Raw genomic sequence first — 26,471 nt, 5'->3', positions numbered from 1 at the left:
TCAGAAGGAAGAAAGTACATCATAGACCTAAAGAACTAGTCAGTAAGCTAGGACATGGCATCGGATTCAAAGGGAGAAGACCATGAAGGGATGGAATCGGATGAGGAAGGAGTGCTGAGACTGGGGGAATGCTCAGATGATGAAATGAGTTCCCTTAATGGATTATTCCACTGGTAGATGGGAGATTATGAAGTGTTCCAGGCAGAATGTAATATGTTGCAAATCCAAGAATCGAAGTTGGAGGAAAGTTACCTGGAAGGCTATATGAAGTACAAAGAAGGTGCAACAACCCTTAGCAGGACACTAGCACACATCTTTGAGAACGAGGTAGAATATAAGGAGCCCAAGCTCTAGACTTTAAACCTTGGGGAAGATGATCAACTCAAGGATATTCTGATAGGGGATGACTGGGACCCAGTATTAAAGGCCACAACTTTTAGAATCTTCCTAGAGAACAACGACGTCTTTGCCTGGACATACAGGGACTTGAAAGTGGTGTGTCCATTAGATTCCATTGATACCTGGAGCAAGACCAGTACGGAAACGACCTTACATGATGAATAAAAACTATGCAGACATGGTCTAGGAAGAAATCACAAAGATGTTGGAAGCAGGGATAATATTCAATGTACAAACAAGTGAATGGGTATCCCCTATAGTCATACATTAAAGAAAGATGGCAACCAAATTCGGATATGTGTGGACTTTAGATGTTTGAATGTAGTGACCATAAAAGATCCGATCCCCATCCCTTTTACTAATAGCATTTTAGAGGAGGTGGTCGGCCGTGAAATGTACTCTTTCATATACAGATTCTAAGGATATAATCAGATTAGCATTGTGGAGGAAGATAGACTACATTTGTTGTTGAGGATGGGGTATATGCCTATAACTGGATGCCGTTTGGGCTGTGCAACGCACCAACCATATTCCAAAGAATCATAATACAAATCTTCGACGGTACATCAATAGAAAAATTAAAGCCTTTCTTGATGACTGGTCGGTTTACAGTGGGAAGGAGCACCACCCTAAAATTATTGGTGAATGCATGGATAGATGTCAAAGAGCAAGGTTGGCTTTGAATTCGAAAAAATGCAGGTTCATGGTTCCTCAAGGAAGACTTCTTGGTCATATTGTTTACAAAGAAGGATTGAAGACAGATCCTGACAAAATCAAGGTTATTTTGGAAATGGAGGCTCTGTCAAACGTAACAGGTGTCAAATCCTTTTCGGGGCATGTAGGATACTATAGAAGGTTTATAAAAGGATTTGCAGAAGTATCACTGCCCCTGAAAAAATTAACTAGGAAAGGAGAATGGTTCGGTTGGGAGGAAGAACAAGAGGACACCTTACAAGAATTAAAGAGACTAGTTGGAGCCCCGATCCTCATATACCCTGATTGGAACAAAGAGTTCCATGTCCATGTGGACACATCAAATTATGCAATAGGTGCCACTCTGGTACAAACTGGGAAGGAAGGACTTGATCACCCAGTGTATTTTGCAAGAAAACTTCTATCAAAAGCAGAGCGTAACTACAGTACCGCCAAAAGGGAAGCATTATGTATGGTCTATGCCATACAAAAGTTTAGACATTACTTATTAGCTACACCCTCTACATTTTATATTAAATAACTTATAAAAAATTAATTTAATAAAGTCACTTTAATGATTGAAAATGACAATGGGGTCATGACCCATCAATTAGTTCTTCAAGTGACTTAATTTTATTATAAATGGTGCCTAAGTCAAACTATGGAAATGCATAGAAAAGTATATGTGGGAATATATCTTTTATCCCACATTGGTAAGCAATGTAGTTGAGCTCTCACAAGAAAGAATAAAAAGGGACTTAAGAGCTCATTCTCATATATTGAATTTGATCATATTTTTGCTTTTCATACTGGGTGAATTTTATGAGTTTCTCTAGGAAGGGTTTCAAGGAGCCATTGCAAGTTTGGAAGCCATTGTTACTCAGCTTTGAGGTGCTTAGAGATTTCACTGAAATTGCAGGTTGTGGTTGCCATTATTCTACATCAAACTTTCAGAGGTTTGTGCAGTTACAAGGGTCTTATCTAATCATTTAGGGATCAACTTGAAGACATTTAATTGCAGATTGAAAGGGTTTTGTGAGCAGTTATTTTTCAGATTTTATATCCTTCTTGCTTTAGCTAGCACATGTCCATAATATGCAACATTGATCATCGTTTTCAGAGCATATACCACTGATGTTTGGGGGTTTATTGTGCAAGTTATCCATTGAATACATAGGGCGATCAAATTATTGTTATTTTCTGCAAGCTGAAAGACTATATCAGACATCCATAGCCACATCCCAATTATTAATGAATCCACATGCTCATTGTGGGAAGAATTGATCTCTTTAGAAGGCTGTTTGGTGCTTGTTTCAGAGGTGTTTGACATCTTTTATTTCTGTTCACTAGTTCTGTGCAGAAATTATACATTTTGTAATCTGAATGAACATCCAATAATTTGGAAAAAGCTACAACAGTCACATTCATGCCCAGCTTTACAAATGAATGGTGTATTCTTCATGCCAGGGTATGAATCTTCGCAAAGTATTATGTACTTGTCATCTCGATGTATATTTTGAATTGCTAGGTAAAAAAATAAAAAATTATAGTCCATTATACTTGTAACAAAAGTGACATTATTGTTAGTAGTTAATTATATTTCATTGTACTTGCAATTTTCTTCATTTGTATAAATTTCACATTGCAAAAACTTTCAAAGTTCAAGGAAATGTCATCAATTGCATCGGTTAGAACCATCGGGGTTCTTACAAAATTTATCATCTCTTCACCTCCTTGCCTTCATCATTCATGTTTAGCTATTAGTTCAATTCACAGATCTAAGGTGAAGTTTGGAGGTGTTTGAGGAATTAGGATTATGGATCCTAGGAGGTAGACCGATTTGGCCACCTCTTGAGGATTATTCTTTGGTTCACAACCTCTCAAAAAACAACATTTTTTGCATTTTCCTTTGCTGTGTTTAGCACTTTACACATGAAACTTGTTTTGCAATGAGCAAAGTTTTGAGGGCTCAGAGCATGGGCTCAGAGAAATTTTCCTCTGTGGCTGATAGAATCCATTATGCTTAGAGGGATTTTCCTCTTTGCAACATGCTTTCCATAGATGTTTTCTCAGCTCAGAGGGTGCGAGGATTTATATAAATATAACATTTAAGTATATTTTTAACTTACTATAAGTTATATTTACATAAATCATATCACAATGTTTAAGATAGGTTTGAGGAGTTATAACAAAGATTCTAGATTTTGGGAGTTTTCAAAAAATTCTAGACTTAGCCAAATTTTAGGATTCAAGATGCCTTCAACCATGTTACCTCCCTCGACCTATCCTGGCAATGTAAGGTCAAATTGAAATCGGCACAAGGATTTTCTAATGATTTTGACTCATTTCCTTACAAATCACTTGGTTTCAACTCTATCTCTTTGACTAGCTTAGCCCAATTTTTTCTTACATCCCAGACAAGACTGACTTTCCAATAAGCCAAAATTGGTCAAATTTACTCTCGGAGTTGGAGACTTGAAATTTTCTACCAAGAGCACCTAAGATCACTACTAATGCTAAAGAAAAAAGAGGGGGTCATGATATGAAAACGTCACAACACATTTGAAACTGGGAATTTGAAAAAAGTGTGGAGTTATCTCCACTTTGAAAATGTGAAGATACTTATGCCCTATAATTTCTAGTGGACCGTGCTAGTGAGAGCATGAGTGAATCGGTCTCATTTACTGATTGTGATGGAAAACATGTTATAGGAGGTACTGAAATGGAGTAATAGACTTCACCTTGATTGAAGTATGAACATCACCATTATTGACAATATCTATCAAAAGGTATATACTCCTTTGTTTGCTTGTCTAGTACCTTCAAACCTTTAAATACCTTCTCATTGAAAACTGCACCTACTACAAAGAATCCTTTTAGCAATTGGATCCCATAATCGGAAACCAAAATGGTACTTGCCACAACCGACAAAAATACACTTCTATAATTTTGGTCCCAATTTGGCCCTCTTTTCCTTACGAACATGTGTAAAAGGATCATGTCGAAAGACCCAAAGATGTGAGTATCAAATTCTTTTTCCCATCCATTCCTACTTTGCAATACCAAAATTAAACTTAGATGGACTCCAACTAATTAAGTACAGATGTATTTTAGACTTTCACCTAAAATTCTTTGCCCAATTAGGCATTAGGAGCATATACCAAGCCCTCTCAAGAATTGCCCAGTTAGCTTCTTAGTTGCTCCATTCTCTCGAGGAATAAAGGAGACAATTTTACTTTCATGGATACCATTATACACACAAAAATTATCAAATTCCTATGAACAAAACTCGCCACTATTATTCGTTTGCACACATTTAATTTTATGCCCAATTTGATTCTCAAGTAAAGCCTTAAAATTTTGAATTTAGAAAATAACTCTGATTTTTGACTATGCATAGGACATCACACCTTTCTAGTACAATCAAATGTAACAAATTAGTTAGCACCTCTAATAGACATAACTCAGTGGGTCCTAAAACATCCAATAAACAAGCTCCAAAGGTGCAAATCTCTTCTCTTAACCAGTCTTCAAGAAGATGACTGACTTCTATTGTCCAGACTCCATAAAGCCAATGCTCACAAAATTCTAAATCAACGATTGCAAACCTGGTAGTTATTCCTCTTTGAACATAACATCAAGTCCTTTCCGATTCATGCATCAGAGCTTTCAATGAAAAAGCTCCGAGTTGCTTTCCATGAGTGTCACAATAGCTCCCAGTTCACCATTATTCTCTAGAACATGTAAATTACCAACTTTATTTCCCTTTGTTACCACCAATCCCTTGGTTACTTTCCAACAATCTGAAGTAAACAAGATATTGCGAATTTGAGTGTAAAGCTTACTCATAGATATCAAATTCCTCTTAATTTTAGGAACATGATGAACGTCTTTTGATAACCATTTGCCGCCATTTTTTAATGGAAACAAAATATCACCTTTCCCAATTAGTTCACAAGCTTTATGTCATCTAGAAACACTCTTCCAAACTGGCCTCCTTGGTACTTTGTGAAATGCTCCATACATGAAGTGGCATAGAAAGAGGCTCCAAAATATAAAACCCAACAGTCTGAAGTAGTTTCACTTGTTGATAACACCAAAACACTATCATCCTTGTCATAGGCAGTATTAGCTTCACTGTCCCTCACCTTTTCCTGTGGCTTCTTGTAAGGTTGATGCAGATTCGCCACAAGACCAATAGTCACCACTTCTTCCTCTTGACTTCAAACGTTTTCTAGATTGAGACCTATTATTATTTTTTCTCCTATCTTGAGGCCTTCCCCTACTAACATTAACCACTGTTAGAGCATCATGAGAAGAGGATTCTTGATTCTTTCTTATCGTATCTTCACAGAGAAGAGTGGCTGCAGCATTAGCAATATTTAGTTTGCTCTTGGCAGCCACTTGGTGCTAACTACCATCGTAACTCCTCAACTATTAGGTAACAAAAATAATAAAAGAATAGTCTTAATCTCGGTATCCAGGTTAATACCCACTAAAATCAATTGGGCAACCAGTGTGTTAAACTCATTAAGATGATTTGACACAATTCTACCTTCTTTCATTTTCAGATTGTATAACTTCTTCATAATAAATACCTTATTGGATGCTGAAGCCATCTTATACATTGAGGAAAGGTTTTCCCACAACTCTTTCAAAGTCTTCTCCATTGAAACCTTGAATAACAGGTTATAGACAATGAGAAGAAAATTGTATCTCTTTCCTTCTTATCCATTTCTCCCAATCTTCATCAGCCATCGTAGTTGGCATCTTTGCTTTTCCCTTCAAGTGTGAGTGAGAGATCCTGCTTTATCAGAAGTCATTCATTTGCACCTTCAAAAGGCCAAAATTTTAGCCTGAGAATTTCTCTATGTTCAGTTCATAACTCAGTAAATTTACACCAATTTCCAAACCAGCCATACTGCCAAGCTCTGATACCAATTGTATACATTGAAGAGCAACTGACATGAAATGAGATGTGCAAAACAGAAAACAAGAATAGAGAAAAGAAAACACAATACACAGATTTATAGTGCTTCACCAATTGGCTCCATCCAATTCCAGGAAGGAAATTCTCTTGTTAATATCTCAGTATTTACATGCATATTGTACAACCACATATGACTCATACAAATCATATAAACAACACTGAACCACTTAGTTTAAAAGATCTCGAATGAGAAATGAAATGTTACAGCTGAAGTGTCACAATCATTGGGCTTCATATCCTAACAGGATTTGAGGGATAAATGCTGTTCTCAAGTTAACAGGCATTTTATAGATAAATCTTATGTATGTTTGCAGTCATTTTACATGCTACTTTGTGAATTCTTTATATATTATCCAATTACTTCCAATTTCCGGAATGATTGTTTTTCTTGAAGTTAGACTGAAACTCGTTTATCATGACAAAACATATGATACAGTATCTCATTGATTTCTTTTCAGGAACCAATAATGAGGTCAGTTGGTGAACTAGATTCAAAGGCTTTGCGTGGTCTGCTGCAAGAAATTCCAGTATGGGTTAAAAATCCCGATTATGAGAGAGTATGAACATACTACCAACTTGGGTTATGTTTTTTCTGTGTCATTATGATGCTCTTGTTTTATAATGAAGCAGAGAAGAAATTCATCTAATGCTATCTTCTGAAGCTTTGTTATTCTGAAGGTTGATTGGCTTAACAGCTTTGTTTCTGAGATGTGGCCCTATCTTGATAAGGTAACTTATATTTTTAGGTCCCATCATTCTATCATCTTTGCATGCATAAATCCTATTGTTTTACTATTCTGATGGGAACCATCGAACTTGTAAGTTGCATATCAGTCACGAGGCTTTGAATGCCTACTAATAACAAAATGTCAGGCTTTATATTCAGATATTTGACTTTGATGATATCCTTAATACTTATCTTTGTTTGATTTTCTTCAGGCAGTTTGTAACATAATAAGAGAAACAACAAAGCCCATCATTGACCAACACATTGGAAAATACAATATAGAATCTATTCAATTTAAAGCTCTTACATTAGGCAGTCTGCCACCTACACTGCAAGGTTAGCTGATCCTGTTTAGCTCCTAATTGAATTTTCAAAAAGGATGTATATCCATTTTAATTTAATTTTTCTTTGTGTCCTTTCCATAATTATTTTTAAGTGCACAATTAGTAGTTGGATTCGTACATTCTCTTCATGATCTGGTAATCTGAGGATCTCTCACTGTTAAGAACCAGATATAAACTTATATAAACAAAAACACAGGTACATGAAACACTTTACAGAATTTGGACCTGAAATATGCAATTATTTTCTTTTCCTGAACATTCTTTTTCAACCAAAATTCTGGATTTTCAGAATTGGAACCACAATATTTAGAGTCTAGATTCTTGACCTTAAAGAAATCATATGATAACTGGAATGAATCACCCATGAAAATATTGTATTTTATAAAAAAAATCAGATCTATACAATAAGGAAGACTTTAATAAAAGGCATAGTTGCCAGCTTTGGCCCTATCCAAGAGCAGTAATTGTGCTGCACCTGGCCAATAAGTGCTGCAGGATCCCACTCATATCACTTTTCTAGCCCAGAATAGTTCACTTGAGGCTTAAAATCTTTTATAACTCCTGCAGGCTTCAGATTTTTGTGCAACCAAGGTTCCCTTTGTCCTCTATAGCTTTGTAGGGTTGACTTATTTTAATTTCTAACTGATAAAAATTTCTGATGTTGATTAGATAATTGATGAGCAATTGCCTACAAGTTAATTAACTACATTACCCAAAGTTTTTGGGACAGCAGGATGGGAATCCAGAATGGTTTTTTTTTGGGCATTTTTGGGGATGGCGAGGGAAGATAGAGGGGATAGCTTTATAAAAAATAAAGAAAGTTTGAAATATAGGGGGAAATTTTAAATATTGATATGATATCATTGATAAATCATTCATTATATATGCTATACATAGCAATTAAGTTGAGTTGAGTGTCTAGATGAGAGTTGATTCGTATACATGATGTAACTTCATAGTTTTAGATTAAGGTAAAAACAGGTTTTGAAGGGGACCCGAAACCCTTAACAAAAAAGAAAAAGATAAACCATGAAGCACTACCAGGTTTTACAAGGACTTGAAACCTGTAGTTTAACAGTAGCAAAATCAGGTTTTACAAGGACCTGAAACCACATAAAAGGACCATAAAACGAACCCAGGTTTTACAAGGACCTGGAACCTAGTTTTTACAACAGACAAAAACTAGATAAAATAACCAATATTAGCGACCAAATACCAGGACCACTACAAAAAACAAAGACCAAAAACCAGTGACACTGCTAGCTCCTATTGCAGCTCTTTAATCTTTTTGACCACCTCTTTGCCGACCTCTGCAGTGCCTTGGATGGTATCAGCAGCCGATCCTCCGGTAACCTCACCTGCCCTTTTCCTAGAGCTTTGTATGGTTCTTTTACTTGGTCCACTAGAGACATAATTTCTTCATTGGTTCGCTTCCCTAAACTTGCAGCAGCAGCACAAATACTGGAAGTAACCTGCTCCATCTTATTGCCACTTTCTTTGATCAGCAAATGCATTTTTTGTTCATACTCCTTTAGTTTCTCTGGTATATTGCCAACCTGCAGTTCCATCTGATTGATCTTTGCACAGTCAATTTCCTGGTCCTATTGCACCTTTTCCACTTTTCTTTTCAAACTCATTAATTCATTATACATCCACGAGTCGACTTGCAGAGAGGTATCAACTTTAAGCTTTGTAGTATGCAGGAAAGAAAACATAGTATCCTTATGAGTAGACTTGTTCTTCTCCTTCCCCATTTCTTCTCTACCAGAAGACTCATCCTTGTCTATCCTTACATCTTCCCTCACATTCACATTAGAAGGGTCCTTTTCCTTCGCCATTTCTTCTTTTCCATCCCTCACTCTCTTGGAATGCTCACTCTGATTATCCTCTTCACCAACATTACCCGACCCTATATTTTTCTCATTACTTTCTTCCTCCTCGTCCTTACCAATCTCACCCTTACTTCCCGGGTAGCCTTCCAAATTGGAGCTGAAATCTCCCACATCTGTATTCTCTTCCAAATTTTTCTCCTCCTTATTTTCCAAGTTATTAGACTCAGTAATCTCTTCCACATTTTGTTGAGGGGTTTGCTGGGTTTCTTGCTTCAAACTCCTTTTTCCCTTAATGCCTTCATCACCCTTACTCTTCCTAGAGTAAGTTTCACTAACAAAGCCCTTCTTTTTTTCAAAAGGAGGAGAAGACACAATGGCCTTGTTTTTACAGTAGTCCTCAATAAGTAAAATTAACCCTTCATGTAAAATCAAACGAGACTCTTTTTTCCTATGAGTTTGCAAACTTTGAAGTAAAGAAAATCTCAGATAAAAAGGAAAGGAGAGTCTATCCTTGTGTCTAAAGTGATTGAGGAACACAAAATGAAATTTATGAACACGCTTAGCTCTACCATCTAAAATAAAATACTCACGAATGCACGAGAGCACATCCTGCCAGATAACCTTAATCTGATCCAATTCATAAAAATTGCCATTCTTCAGATTTTTTTCCTCTTCATCTGTTTTGGGAAATTTTTTAAACGCAACATTTGAAGTTTGCCAACTATGCTATCCAAATGGGATATAAGATGACATGGCATGGTGACTTAAGTAGGAACATGGATTTGAAAGCCCTTATTAATTATGATACAACTCATGCGACGGAGGGAAAGATTAGCCAAGATTAGCAATTTAATGATATTTGGGAGTGGGGTTACGGATGTCAGTGTTCTCTCCGAGAGGAAGTACGTTAATGTGATTTTAATCCTGGCTTTGCATGTATCTGTTTTAATGCGTGTCTTAGTTGTATCAATGAACTTATTGTCTTTGATTAATTCATCTGTTCTTCGTGTCTATTCGATTTTGGCTTTTTGCAGTAATTTGAAGTCTTTAAAAATGGGCGGAGAACCACGAAAACAAGAGCCAAAAAATTGCAAGGCATGGAAGGCTAAAGCTTCTGTGTGGCATATTTTGTAGAAGGGTAATGTCACCACTTATTTGGAGCATCTTCATGGGTATAAACCTCATGTAACTGAGGCGTTCTTCAAAAACTGGATTGAAGATAGGGTTTCTCTGCATGGAGTGACAATGCATTTGAGTGAAGAGTTCAAAATAAGTGGTGACATTACCCTTCTGCAGAATATGCCATAGAAAAGCTTTAGCCTTCAATGCCTTGCAATTTTTTGGCTCCTATTTTCGTGGTTCTCCGCCCATTTCCAAAGACTTCGAATTACTGCAAAAAGCCAAAATTCAATAGACACGAAGAACAGATGAATTAATCAAAGACAATACATTCATTGATACAACTAAGGCACGCATTAAAACAGATACGTGTGAAGCTAGGATTAAAATTACATTAATGTACTTCTTCGGGGAGAGAACACTAACATCTGTAACCCCACTCCCAAATATCATTAAATTGCTTATTTTGGCAAATCTTTCCCTCCGTCACATGAGTTGTATCATAATTAATAAGGGCTTTCAAATCCATGTTCCTACTTAAGTCACCATGCCACGTCATCTTATATCCCATTTGGACAACATAGTTGGCAATCCAGTCTGCCACTACATTACCTTCGCAGAAAGAATGAGATATAATCACTTTTTCAAATTTATTCATTAAAGTTTTAATTTTCATAACACTAGCTTCAATCGACCAAGTAATTGAATTTTTATCATTAAGCATGTTGACAATGTTTAAGGAATCTCCTTCTATCCAGAAGTTTGGAAAATCAGTTTCTACTGCTAACCTCATTGTATATAGAGCAGCAGTAGCCTTAGCTTTATGACTGTTAGAGATACCAATAGGTATTGCAATAGCATCTATTATATTACTTGTATGATCTCTCAAAACTCCTCCACAACCTACTTTGCTCGGATTTCCCTTAGTAGCACCATCAAAGTTCCATTTAAGCCATCCAATAGGGGGAGCCTTCCATTTAGTCATCAATCTTGGGTCATCTTTTTTAATATCAGAACCTTTTGATAATATTGGAGTGTCAATTTGAAAGTCTTGATCACATTTTCTCTGAGACTTAAAATTTTCCTTTATTGCCTTGACAATATTTTGTCCAAGCACCAGCCCTGGCATTTCTTTATTTCTAAAAATTCTGTTATTTCTTTCTTTCCAAATACCCCACCAGAGATGGGGAAAAGTAATTTTCCATACAAAATCAACATCAATATCCTTAGATGGACATCTCCAACTTTTAAAACAAAGTTCAACATTATTTTGATGAACCCAAGTTATGTTCCAGTAATTGAGAATAGAGCTCCACACTTGACTATAAGAACAGTTTAAAAACAGATGATCTTTGTCTTCAAAACCTCCTTTACATAGACTACATCTATTAACCACATTAATGCCTCTTTTTTGCAAGTTATCCTGAGTGAGAATTTTGTTTTGAAGCAAAATCCAATAAAAGATATTTATTTTTAGTATAAGACCCTTTATCCAAGTTTGGGACCATAAAGGTTGATTACCTTTGTCCTTAGATTTAAAAATAGAAGAAACTTTAAACTGACCACTAGGATCAACATTCCATATCATCTTATCCTCCTAATGGGGATAAGAAAAGGCATTTAACATTATTTGGATGTTATGAAAATCCTAGTCAACATCAAGCAGGTTAACCCAATAGTTGTTATGCCAATAATGTCCCACAAAAGTCCCATACATTTGCTTGCATCTGTCAGCTTGGGTTCTATCCTCAAAATCCTCAATCAGAGGATGATCCATTAACCAAGAATCTTCCCAAAATCTAACCTTCTGCCCATTTCCAATTTTCCATGTATAGCTTTTGGCTAAGGTATTCTTAGTTCCTTGAATAGCTCCCCAAATAGAAAAAGGGGAAAGAACATCAAGAGATGATAGGAAATCAGATAAAGAATTGGCATTATAAAGATACTTATGTTTCCATATAGTACTCCATTTCTTGTCATCATGATAAACTCTCTATCCTTGTTTCGCTAGAAGAGCTCTATTCATACTACGTATAGACCTGATTCTCAAACCACCTTCCCTGATGGGCTTATAAATTTGATCCCATGCGATTAGAGCCATTCTCTTCTTTTCCTTAGTTCCAGTCTATAGAAAATATCTTTGAATTTTATCAATAGTATCTGCAAATTTCACTGGTATTCTGGAAAAACTCAAAGCATAAGTAGGGATACTTTGGAGACAGGCTTTAAGGAGAGTAATTTTACCATCTTGACTCAAAAGGTTACCCTTCTAGCCCACCAATTTCTTGTTAAATTTCTTTATGAGATCTTCCCAAAAAGAATTAGGAACCTTTGGACCCAAAGGAAGACCCAAATAAATACAGGGAAAGGATCTTATTGAGCACCCTAGAATTTTAGCAATTTTGTTCTGTCTTGGGATAGGGGTATTAATAAAAAACAAAGAGCTCTTGTTCCAATTTACCAACTGACCTGAGGTAGAAGAGTACAAATTAAGGGCTTGCTTAAGATTTCTAGCTTCCATAATATCAGCTTTACCCATGAAAATAGTATCATCAACAAATTGACATTGAGAACAATTAAGAGATTGAGAAGAAGGCTGCAAACCTTTAATATCCCCTTGTAGGACCAATTTCCCAATATATCTCCCCAAGAAATCAGCCATAATAATAAAAAGAATAGGGGATAAAGGGTCTCCCTATCTCAATCCTCTAGAAGGACTAAAAAATTTAGTAGAACAACCATTCACCAAGACAGCTACAGAAGTAGTAGAGATCAACTGATAAATAGCTCTAACAATCTTATGATCAAACCCAAAGGCCTGTAAAATCTTAACAAGAAAAGCCTATTCAACTCTATCATAGGCTTTTGCAATATCAACTTTCATGATAAAACCCTGATTATTAGAACATGATAAAGAATGAATATTCTCATGAGCAGCAATGATAAAATTAAGAATTTGCCTACCTGGGATAAAACCATTTTGTTAAACAGCAATAAGAGAAGGAAGCACCAGTAGCAACCTGGATGTTAAGACTTTTGAAATAATCTTGTAAAAGGAATTACAGAGACTAATAGGCCTGAACTGGTCTGGAGAATCATCCCCAATCTTTTTGGGAATCAGACATAGGAAGGTAGAATTGATTTCCTTAAGCATTCTTTTTGCCCTAAAAAATTCCTAAACAGCATCACAAACATCTCTTCCAATCAGCTTCCATGCCTTTTGGAAAAAGAACATGGGAAAACCATCTGGTCCTAGCAATTTGTCCCCTCCTAAGGAGTAGACAGCTTTTAAGATTTCTTCTTCCTTAGGAATGGAACCTAACAATTTATTCTATTCCTCTGTAATTAAAGGAGGGATCACCTTTAAAAGTTCAGCTTGGTGAGCAAGATCAATGTTAGGGTCAGCTGTCATTAAAGAAGAAAAGAAGAAGACCATCTCTTCCAAAATATCCTTTTCCTCAGTAATCTTCAAATCTCCCTTGTTAAGATATGAGATATGAGATACGAGTTTTGGCTCTATGCTTCAGAGTAGAAAGATGGAAAAACCTAGCATTCTTATCTCCTTTATTCAACCAAATCGATCTAGATCTTTGCCTCCAATAGATTTCTTCTTTAGTAACAATGCCATGATATTAAACCAATTTTTCATTCTCTTCTCTTACAAGGTTAGGAGTATATCCTTCCTTCTGTATCTTGTCTTGGATAATTTGGATATCATCCTTAATACTTGTTTTACTCTCAAAAATATTACCAAAACATCTTTTATTCCATATTTTAACCTCCTTTTAAACATTTCTTAACTTTGAGGCCACTCTAAAAAGTGCAGTACCTTCAACATCTATATTCCACCATTCAACCAATTTACTTTCTTACTGTGGATGCTGCATCCACATTTTTTCATATCTAAAGGGAAAGTTTTTCTTGAGATTTATCTTATCAATAGAAAAAATCAAAGGGAAATGATCTGACCCAATTTTTTGAAGTGCCTCCAATTTGCAAACAAACTCTTTAGTCCAATCAGGTGAAATAAGAGCTCTATCCAATCGAGCCTGAATGCAATCATTACCTAGCCTCTTATTACTCTAGGTAAACTGAATCCCATGAAGATCCATATCTATTAAACCCTCCTTATTAATAAAGTCCATAAGATCCAGTCTCCCTTCCAACTCACTCACATTACCTCCCTTTTTTGCATGGTCATAAAGAGGAACATTAAAGTCTCCCATAATAATCCATCGACCAAAGTAATCTTTACTCTTTATATGAGAAAGAGTTTCTCATACCTTCTTCCTAAGATTCTTGATATTTGGAGCATACATATTGACAATATGCCAATCCTTATTCTAATCAATGCTAGTAATTTTAACTACCATGATATGTTTACTAGCATTCAACATAGTTCCTGAGTAATAAGATTTCTTCCATAACATCAGAGTTCCCCCTGAAGCTCCTTTTGAACTACTAGCTTTTAAACAATAATCTTTAAAAGATTTAATTTGTTCAACTTTCTCCTTTTCCATCTTTGTTTCTTGCAGTAATAGAAAATCCGGTTTATGCTCTCTAACAAAATTCCTAACAACATCAGGTTTATGAGTACTATTCAAACCCCTAATATTCCAAGTGATAATTTTCATATCTATTTTTTAGGGGTAAAATCTAGAATAGTTGCCTATCTTCCATTAGCAGTATTTTGCATACTTTCCATTTCTCTAGTTCTCCTAGAAGATTTCCTTCTAGGTTTCTCCGAAGTACCAACATTTGGTTTCACCTTAGCTTGCTGGTCCAATTTACTACTTCTAGTCTCCACTCCTTTGGGAACTGTAGTACTCTTCTTTTCTATCTTTTTCCTTTGACTCGATTTTTGTTTAAGATCCTTCCCTTCCTTCTTTATCTCCTCAAGCTCAAATTCATAGTTAATTCAAATTGCTTTCATACATTCATAAATATAATTAATTGAATTAATGTCAATGCTTGTAATATGAATATCAAAATGCCCAAAGGCTGCGAGTTTCAACAAAACTATTATATATGTCAAAAGTTTCAAAAGAGTCAGACTCGAAAGTAAAACAAAGAAAAAGTGCTTCTGCCCCTAATCTTCATCAAACCAGTGTACTTTGAGTCATTGCCATTGTCAATCTTAGCCTCAAAGGTCGCCCTTCATCAAAATCTCGACTAATCTCTCATGTGCCTTGTCCTCGTTAATTTGGCAGCTTTGTGATTGATATCTGGCCATAAAGCTAGACTCTATCAATAATTTGGAGTTTGATGACCCTCAAGTCGCAGAGTACTATGTACAACCACTAACTTCACTTAGCTAGAGATAAGCCTATTCCTCTTGATACTAGTTCGTCTTTGTAGTAGAGGACCCATCAACCTACGGAAGGAGGCAAATGGAACAAACCCTCAACTTTGGTGCATTTGACCCAAGTCATTGCCACCATCCAATAAGGTTTTTTTGAACCATTACTAGTCTATGAATCCTTGCCTCTGCTATGTTGAAATATGGACTACTATGATTTGTGAAGGCATTCCATTGTTTTCTAAGCATATCATACTTCTGAGGTGAAAACATTTGTTTGAAGGGCGTTTATCAACCCATGCTTAACATCAAAAGGCAACCTTCCAGGCTTGGACTCATACCATTTTGGATTTATTGCAAAGGATGCCATATGAAGTGGAGTGTTCATAGTGTTCCACTTTGTATGACAATGGGCTTATTATGCTGGTCATGCAAGTCCAAATTATGATTCTAAGCAAAAATCACTTCCTTCATCTTTTGAATCATGTTGTCAAATGTATCATTATTTAGCCAAGACTAGGACAGTTCATATGAGCACATATAGTGACATCTGCAACAAGCGAGTTGAAGGAGCAAACATATTTGCAAAGAGAAAAGAAAAATATTATCAATCTTGAAGTTAATTGACAACTAGGAAATTTAGAAACTTGGAAAGATTCAAAAATAAAATTAACATTATTAAAATCAATATTTTTAATAAATCTTAAAACTCAACAATGTCTTACCTCATAGGGGACCACCAATTATCATCAAGGATATTTTGTTTGATCAATTTTCCTTCAACAATACTTGAATTAAGCCTTTCACTTTGAATTCACCACCATCATTTGTAGAGCCTCATTCATCTCAATCGTCATCTCTAATAAAATAAAGTAACTAATGTATCTTGTCTTCAAAGGTTTGAGAAATCCTTTATTTGAAAAAATGCTGAAGAGAGAAAGTGAGGTGTGATGGCTGCAAATGAACATTTGAATATTTCTATCTTTTGCCACCATTTTCTTTAACCAATCAAATTTCCCTATGTCTTTCAATGTATTGTTCAATTTATGAACACAACACGGAGTCAAAAGATTTTCTTATAACCACCATGCACCATCAAGCCAACCAATATGCACACGTGTTAAATCAGTGATCGCCTACATGACATTCTAGGTCCCAACCTCCATTTTGGGCTCTCTCAAAATATCAAACTGAGTTTGCATTCTTGTGTTTCCCTGAAAAATCAAGGGCTCTAAGAAAATAAGATCGAATTGTGCATGTGACTATGATGTTGATGAGTGCCTGGTGTCTAATACTGGTCTGCCCATCCATTACAATAGAACAACTTGTTGTCCTCCATCACCAAATAAACCTTAGAATATGCTTTTTCAAGGGGTAATGCAAGCTAATGATCTTTGGGTACAAAACGGTGACCACAATAGCTATATCTTTGGCCATTTTTATGAAGTAAGAAGAATGAGCCCCACAAAATGGGATGGAATAGGCATAAAGAAGATCAGAAGTGGAAGACTCTATCATATCCCATTCTTGCACATTGAACATATTTGAAATTGTCCCTTCTGCCCACTATTACTAGCCATTCTCTTTCCTCTTGTGGCATTTGGACTATAAATACCACTCAATGCTAGTGTTGGAAGACATAGATTGAGGCATAGATGGTTGTGCAGGATATTGCATTGGTATGGGCTGTTGAAACATGTAGCTTCGGTTCAGACAATATCTCCGATCGTATGAGAATATATATATATATATATGATTTGAATATCAATATGTATATATGCATGAATATAATCTGCATTATTCATGATGATCTAAGTATTCGGAACCGATTGTGCATATATTACTGTGTTTAATTTGAGATTAATTTCAATAATGATTGCATTACATTCTGATTATTATCAGTTGCATTGGACTTTGTTAAGTCTTGGATAAATTAGTTTTGTTATAACTAATCAATGGGTGTGATCATACCACCGATCGGGTGTATCAGTGAATGGTCTATATATTGTTGCTGCCCGATATTGCAAGCATCGAAATTCATTAATGCGGGCAGATCGGAGGTAGTATAGATATCAAGGTTGAAGAAACTTTTATCATATCTTTGCATTGTTATTATACATATTGTGAAGCACATCATATCCTTCATTAGCAGAGATATTACTTGAAATAAAAACCATACGTTTATCAGCACTATCATAGAAATATGTAAAAAATTTACATGGTATCAGAGCGAGGCTAAGGAGAGATCACATTAACTTTATAAGGATCGAATTTCACTTTAAATTCACAGTGCATTCTCTCTACCAAGATGACAAACGTATTGAGATTCAAACATCACCTTGCAAGTGCTGATAACTTTGAATCCTGGAAACTTCGTATAATGATGTTATTGAAAGAAAACAAATTAGAATCTTTTGTAAGAGAGGATAAAGATAAACCTAAAGATGATCCTAAGAAATCAGTATGGATTGAGAATAATGAAAAGGCTATGTAGATAATTGTGGATGTTGTTCGAGACCACATAGTACCTATTATGGCGAAACATATAATAGCATATTGTATGTTTCGAGCTTTTGAAAATGCATTCATAATCAATAATACTGGTAGAAAAATTGCTCTTAAAAGAAAAATGAATAATGTTAGCATGAATAAAGGAGAAACCATAAATGCTTTCTTCATGAGAATCACAAATTTAAGAGATCAATTATCTACATTTGGTTATGAGATTGACAATCAAGAATTATCCTTAATAGCACTAGGACGTCCAAACTCTTGGGAATTTTTTGTACAAGAAATAATTGCTAGGTCTAAAATCCCAAAACTAGATCATTTAAGATTGGATTGTCTTCAAGAAGAATCGAGATTAATGATTAAAGGAAAACACAAAACCTTAGATGAAGAGGTTCAAGTTCTTTACACAAACTCTCATAAAAAGGGAAAGGAAAGAAGAAGAACAACAAAAGGAAAGAAACTTTCATGGAAAAGGACAATCTAAACAGAAGAAAGACTTGTCCAAAATTCAATGTTTTAGATGTGATGTATTTGGAGATTATGCAATAAATTGTCCCAATCGATCTAAACCTTAACTATCTTTTGCAAAATCTGATAAATGAAATGAAGGACATGAATATGAGAAATATGCCTTCTATTCAGCATTGTCCAGCTAGATTTCAACCAAATCTAATAAATGGATAGTTGACAGCGGATTTTTAAGACACATCACTAGATATTAGGATAACCTAGAAAGGATGCAAATAGAAACAGATGAAGAAGTTACAATTGGTGATAATTTTGCACATTTTGTAAAAGGAATTGGGACCTACACCATAAAATTGAAATCTGGAAGTTCTATTCAACTTTCTGGAGTTCTTTATGTACTACGTATTAAGAGGAATTTAATATCTATATCTGCACTTGAAGATGATGGTTATAGAATTGCATTCATGGAAGGTAAAGTACTAGCTTGGCCTAAGGATTCAACCATAAAGAAGGCTCTAACAATAGGAGTACGACAAGGACTTTTTTATGAGCTATGCACTAAGACAAACCTTGCATTTGTACATGAGACCTCAGATTCAAATGAAATATGGCATAGAGAATTAGGTCATACCAACTTTCATGCCCTAATATCAATGGAGAAGTTAGTAACTGGAATGCCTAAATTAAGCCATATTCACAATGAATCCTGTTAAGGTTGTGCCCTAGGGAAAAATATCAAAAAGTCATTTCCTCATAGTTTGAGCAAAACTAAAGATGTGTTGGAACTAGTACACTCTGATCTATGTGGACCCATGTCTTTACCATCTATAGGAGCATTCTTGTACTATGTGATATTTGTTGATGATTTTTCAAGGAAGACATAGATATACTTCCTTAAGTGCAAAGAATTTGAAGAGATTCTCTCTAAGTTTAAAGAATTCAAAAAAATCACTGAGAATTCCTCTGGGAAGAACATTAAAATTTTGAGAACAGATAATGGGAAAGAGTACACTTTTGAAATATTTAAAGAGTTCTGCAAACTTGTTGGAATTAAGAGGGAGTTTATAGTCCCCTACAATCCTCAACAAAATGGAGGTGTTGAAAGGAAGAACAAAACTATTGTAGAAGTTGCTAGGGCTATGATTTTTCATCAAAACTTGAGTATGTCTTTCTGGGCTGAAGCATCTAACACAACAATCTATATTCAAAATAGATGTCCTCACTCATATTTGGACAATAAGACTCCCGAAAAAGCATTTTTTGGAAAGAAACCTAACATTAGTCACTAAGGATATTTGGATGTCCCGTGTATGTTCATGTACCTAAGGAGAAGAGGCAAAAGTTAGAACCTTCTGGAAGAGAAGGTATCCTTATTGGTTTTAGTGAAACAGTAAAAGGATATAGAGTCTACATACTTAGACAGAAACGAATAGAGCTAAGCAGAGGTGTAATTTTTGAGGAAGACATTGCTTTCAGAAGAGCCAAAACTTTTGATGAACTAGATACATTTGATGTATCCCAAGAAAAGGCTCCTGCTCTTGAGATTCTGAGGGATTACCCTGAAGAGACTTCAAATGAAACCGAGATTCTTCTTGAGACTCAAGAAGAGAGTCTTGATCATTTTAAAAGGTCACTTTGGGCAAGGAAAAATATACAGGAAGGAGATGGATTTGCAGCACCATTTGAGACTTTCCGAGAAAGTAAGAGGCCTAAAAAATTGACATACAATGCTTTAATGTGTGAGAGTCCAAACCCTAAACCCTTCAAGTACTTTTGAAGCACTTAAACATCAAGCTTGGAAAGATGCAATGGTGGAACAATATCAGTCTATACTAAAAAATGATGTTTGGGACATAGTTCCTAGACCTAAGGGGAAATCTATTGTGTCTTCAAAATGGCTCTTCAAAGTTAAGTATGCTATAGATGGCAGCATTGCAAAACATAAAGCTCATTTTGTGGTTCGAGAGTTTTTTCAAAAGGAAGGAATAGACTTTGAAGAAAATTTTGTACTAGTTGCTAGGTATACCTCTGTTAGAGCTGTAATAGCCATTGTAGCAGCCAAAGGTTGGAAAATCCATCAAATAGATGTAAAAATTGCTTTTCTTAATGGGGAAATCGAGGAAGAAGTATACCTGGAACAACCAAAAGGGCTTGTGACACATGATGCTGCCTCTTATGTATGTAAATTGAAGAGGGCTTTGTATGGACTCAAACAGGCTCCCCAAGCCTAGTATGAAAGAATTGACAAATACCTTTTAAGTCTCGGATTCACCAAGAATGTAGCTGATCCAAATCTTTACTTCAAGGTAACTAAAGGTGATATGCTAATCCTAATTCTTTATGTTGATGACCTTCTGATTATAGGAGAACATCTCATTAATCAATGTGAGAAAGATTTAGCTTCTAAATTTGAAATGGAGGACTTAGGAATTCTTCATTACTTTCTTGGATTGGAAGTACGCCGAAAGTTTGGGAATATATTTCTACATCAAAAGAAGTATATTGTTGAGATATTTTGAAAAGATCTGGAATGTGGGACTGTCAACCTATGTCAACACCTATGGAACCCAACTTACACCAGCTAAAAGAAGCAAGTGCCAAATCTAGACTAGTTGATCCTACTTATATAGACAGATAATTGGGTCCCTGATGTATCTTGTAAAGACTCGACCTAACATCTGCTATGCTGTGAATGCATTTAGTCAGTTCATTTGTGAACCTCATGAAATTCATCTTGTTGCTTTGAAGCATATATTAAGGTATCTCCAAGGCACTATTGGGTATGAACTTAAATACGAGAATACCAACTTGAAGTTACATGGATATACTTATTCTGATTAGGCCAGAAGAGTAAAAGACCAAAAGAGGACATCAAGATGTTGTTTTAGCTTAGGATCAGCCATGATCTCTTGGATCTGTAGAAAGAAAGCTTTAGTTGCTCAGAGTTCTACTGAGGCAGAGTTTATTGCAGCAATAATGGGAACTAGAGAAGCAGTGTGCCTTTGGAAGTTGTTTTCTAACTTATTTTGTGAGCCTATGAAACTTACCACTATTCACTATGATAACCAAAGTTGTATCAAGTTATCTGTGAATTTGGTATTTCATGATAGATCCAAGCATATAGAAATTCCTTACTACTACATAAGAGTCATAGTGGAAAGAAGAGCTATTCAGTTGAAATATATTAATACAGGTGATCAAACAGCTGATATTCTTACCAAGGCACTTCCTAAAGTGAATGTTGATCATTTCAGAAAGAAACTTGGCTTGGTTGAAATGTAAGTTAATAAGATTGAGTCTCAAACTTTGTAAATTTGTTTTATTTAACAAAGATGTTTAAAGTGTAAACTCTGCTACAAAAATAAATCTAAGATCCCTTAAGATGTCAATACAACACAAAACCAAACTCTGCTGAAATTGAAATACTGTTGTAACTTGGTTAACACTGGAACACTTGGTTAAAACTAAGAATTATTGTCACTCGGTAAACACTAAAATAATTACTTCTTAAGATGTTTAGTGTGTTTAACCATAATCAACTTAGTTGCAAAAACATAAAGCAAAAAATATGAACACAAGAGACCAAGAATTAACATGGAAACCCAATTTGGAAAAACCACCAATTGCAACTAGCAATTGTTTTTCCCTCTTCTGAAGTGAGTCCTGTTAGGAGCCAACCCTGTTAAAGGATTTAGATCACCCTATTAGGAGTGGCCTTGTTAGAGGTCTTTAGACACTTCAATCTAGAAATGCCACCTTGTTAGAGGATTTACAAAATAGTTGTTAAGCTAACTCTGTTAAGAGATCTGATTCACTGCTACAATTATTAGAGAGTAATAATGATTTGACCTAATTGCTGATGCAACTCACTTTGTCGATTTCAGATCTCAGTTCTCGCTTAAATACTCGATCCTCCTTGATTAGATTAATCTTTGCAGCTTGGTCAACTTATGGTACTCTGTTATCCTTCAAGTTTGCTTCCTTTCTTCATCTTCTTGTCTTTTACACTTACGCATTCAATCCACAACTTGATCTTATATCTTTTACTTTGTCAAATCAGCTTGAATACAACTTTAAAATAATCAATATGCATCCCCTTAAGTCAGCTAGACTTAACAAATAAATTCATCAAACTCAAATGCTATCACAAGAAAATCCTTTGTTAGCCGACCCAACTCGGTCAATACTAACTCAAAAGAACTTTCTTTCAAACTTCCTTTGGTAACCGAGTGAGTGTGATTAACACTAGTTTTGTGCCAACTTTTCTTTGGTAACCGAGTGAACTCGGTTGACACAATCTTCCTGCAAACTCCCTTTGGTAATTGAGTGAGCTCGGTTAACACTAATTCCATTCAAACTTTCCTTTTGCGACCGAGTGAGCTCGATAGACACTAACTTTGAGCTTGGTTATCATTAGAATGCTCGTCATACACTGGAACTTCCATTGACTCCTGAGTAAGCTTGGATACACGGATTGCTCGGCATATACTTGACATTTGTGTATTATCAAAGACAACATACAATTGAATGATTGTATCCAACAATCTCCCTCTTTGGCATTGATGGCAGCACAATATGTCATGATACAAAGAAATTTTAGAGCAAAATAGAAGGATAATATCCTTAGTTTCATTCTAATTCTCATCCATTATAACTCCCTCTATTAGTGTGAACTCCCTTTGACATCAATCTCTCCCTCTAGACTGATTTCTTTGATTTCTTTGATTGCAATTTCTCCTTCTAGTAACAAACTCTCCAAAGTTTCTCAGCATGAACTCTCCCTCTTTGATATCTCAAACATTCACAACAATTTCTCTGATACATGACAAAAAACTCTCCCTCTTTGACATCTCATGCCAAAGACAACAATCAATGTAGTTTCCATGTACCTGATGTACAGATTCATATGCAATCTACTCTAACAATACCGCATCAACTTGACTGATCTTCAAAATTCTTGGTTGATGCATCACTAAACTTTATTTAGTGAGCTTCAAATAGGGGAATGACCCCTAGCTTACCTCTTAGGTACAAAAATGCATCCTTAGGTAATGGCTTGGTGAATATCTGCAATTTGTTCTTTTTGTATTCACACATTCCAATCTCACCTCCTTATCTTGCACTAATTCTGTCAAGAAATGATATTTTATTGCAATTTGTTTGGTCTTGGTATGCATCACTGGATTTTTGGATATGTTGATTGCATTGGTGTTATCACAAAAGATAACAATTGGATCCTTGATCTGCACCTTCATGCCTAACAACAGTTGTTTGAATCAAACAACATTAGAACAATTAACTATTGTTGCAACATATTCTACTTTTGTTGTAGACTTAGAGATACAACTCTTCTTCTTGCTTGTCCAAGATACCAGCCTCTTTCCAAGAAAGAATGCTCCACCACTAGTGCTCTTCCTGTCATCAACATTGTCATGCCTAAACTACGTGGGCAAAAACACAATTTTTAAAAAAAATTAATAATTAAAATGCTCAAGTTTGATAAGGTTGAATCACATTTCAAGAAAAGATTCTCTACAATGTTAAATTAATACTCTTGTTATTTAAGTAATTTTTACATATCATTATAAGTTAATGTAATTCTTGCCCAATCAACATCAGAGAATGCTTTCAACTCAAAATTACCTCCTTTCTTATACCACAAACCATAATCTTCAGTACCTTTCAGATATCTCATGATTCTTTTTATTACCATCATATGATTTTCTTTGGGATTAGCAAAGAATCTTGCCACCATACCAATTGCTAATGCAATATGAGGTCTTGTGTGCACTACATACTGAAGTTTTCCAATCATTGATTTATATGTAGTTTGGCCTACCTCCTTGGAATCATCATTTTTGGAAAGCTTATGTCCAGTAGACATAGGTGTTCCAATTGGTCTAGAATCTTCCATTCCAAATTTCTTCAATATCTCCTTGATGTATTTTGATTGAGTAATGTAGATACCATCCTTCATCTGTTGAACTTGCAAGCTAACAAATAATTTAATCTCTCCAAAAGTTGACATTTCAAATTCTTTACTCATTTCCTCAGAAAAAGATTTACACAAGTCATCACATCCAATAAATAATGTATCATTCACAAAGATTTATCCCAACACTATCTTCTTTTCTGGTCGTTCTTTGATGTATAGGTTGTTTTTATCATTAGTTCTTTGAAAACCAGTCTTTATCAGATAATTATGCAATCTTTCATACCATGCTCTGGGGGCTTGTTTGAGACCATACAAAGCTTTATGTAATTTGCAAACCATATCCTTTTTTCTAAGCTCTATGAAACCTTCAAGTTGCTCAATGTAGACTTGTTTTTCTAAGATTCCATTCAAAAATGTTGATTTCACATCCATCTGATACACTTTGAATCCCTTATGTGCAACATATGCAAGTAGTGTTCTAACACCTTCTAGTCTTGCAATAGGAGCAAAAGTCTCTCCATAATCAATACCTTCTTCTTGAGTATAACCTTTGCATACTGACCTTCCCTTGTTTTTTGAAACTTCTCCATTTACATTCAACTTGTTTCTGAATACCCATTTTGTGCCAATTACATTTTTGTCCTTGGGTCTAGGAACAAGAGTCCAAGTTTTGTTCCTTTGAATTTGCCCAATCTCTTCATTCATTGTCTCAATCCTACTTTCATTGTCTAATGCATCTTTAACAGTTCTAGGTTCAAATTCAGCAAGAAAACATATACCTTTTAATTTGTTCCTTGTCATCGTACCTTCTCTAATCTCCAATAATTTGTTCAGGTGCATGATGCCTTTTGACATATCTAGCAAGTATAGGCTCCTTCCTTTTGGATTTAGGACTTGTTCCACTTGGTTCACCATGCTCAAAATGATCTTCATGCTGGGGTTCAACTGCCTATAACTCGATTCCTTCAAATAACTCAGTTTACACTGGTTGCAACTAGGGTCCTTCTGATTGTGACTCAGGTCCTTCAAACTGCGACTCAGGTTCCACTGGCTCCAATTTAGGTTGAATTGGAGATTTAGGTGACTCAAGTGGTGAAGACTGTTGATTCCCAATTATATTTGCTTGAACATCTGGTAAAGTATTAGATTTAGTATAGACAAAATTTCTGTAATTTTCAGGTTCTTTTTTGCTTTGCTCTTCACTCTTTTCTACAAACTCATCAATCTTTACATGTGCACTTTTCACAACTTTGTGAGTAGATAGATTCAAACATTTGACTGCTTTGATGTTATTAGAATACACTAGGAATATGCTTTCATCACTTTTCACATCAAGTTTTCCTTTTCTTGACTCTTTCAAGATATAACATTTGCTTCCAAATACTTTGAAATAATAAACATTAGGTTTATAGGCATACCATAGTTGATAAGGTGTATTATTTGAATCCTTCTTTACTTGAACTTGGTTCAAGGTATGAATTGTTCTACTAATTGCTCCCTTTCAGTATTTGATTGCAACATCTTTCTCTATCATCAAGGTTCTTGCACAATCCATGATTGATCTGTTTCTTCTTTCTGTTATGTAATTCTGTGGAGGTGTACCAGGTGTAGATACCTACCCATCTTTTGATTCCTCTTTCATTGCATAATTCATTGAATTCATTTGAGATGAATTCACCTCCTCTATTTGATCTTAAATATTTTACTTTCTTTCATATTTCTTTCTCAACTCTAGCCAAATACCACTTGAACTTTTGAAAAGGTTCATATTTATCTTTTAAGTACATAACAGTCATCATCCTAGAATAATTATCAACAAAATGAAATACTTGTCTCCACAGTAGCTTTCTATGCCAATGAGTCCACAAAGATCTATATGAACCAGCTCCAAGACTTCTTCTAAATGATAATTCTTGCTTTTGAAACTTGTATTTCCCATCTTTCCAATTTGACAATTTTTGCACATGCCCATATCTGATTTTTTTAGGCTTCGAATGCCTCTCACTCTTTTGTTCTTGCTTATGTTGACCAGGTTATCAAAATTCACATGACATAACTTTTATTGCCACAACCAACTTTCCTCTACTTGAGCTAGGAAACATGAATTTTCAGTTAGATATAAGTAGAATAGATTACCTCTTGTTTGATTGCTAG

At 35.3% G+C, this 26,471-nt stretch overlaps 1 protein-coding gene across 1 annotated transcript in view; it reads left to right on the top strand.

Moving 5' to 3' along the window:
- Positions 1–26,471, top strand: part of LOC149528960 (synaptotagmin-2-like) — a 76,690-nt gene that overhangs the window by 16,460 nt on the left and 33,759 nt on the right. The window contains exons 2-4 of the mRNA XM_089810594.1: positions 6,541–6,639; positions 6,761–6,811; positions 7,022–7,145. Of these exons, the coding sequence (XP_089666720.1) occupies positions 6,541–6,639; positions 6,761–6,811; positions 7,022–7,145 (274 nt within the window). The remainder of the gene's footprint in view (positions 1–6,540; positions 6,640–6,760; positions 6,812–7,021; positions 7,146–26,471) is intronic.

This window comes from Cupressus sempervirens, chromosome 11, assembly GCF_028749045.1.
Source record: "Cupressus sempervirens isolate cs-2001-9-10 chromosome 11, ASM2874904v1, whole genome shotgun sequence".
NCBI lineage: Eukaryota > Viridiplantae > Streptophyta > Pinopsida > Cupressales > Cupressaceae > Cupressus > Cupressus sempervirens.
The sequence above is the reverse complement of the archived record's forward strand: the minus strand, read 5'-3'. Positions and strand labels throughout refer to the sequence as shown.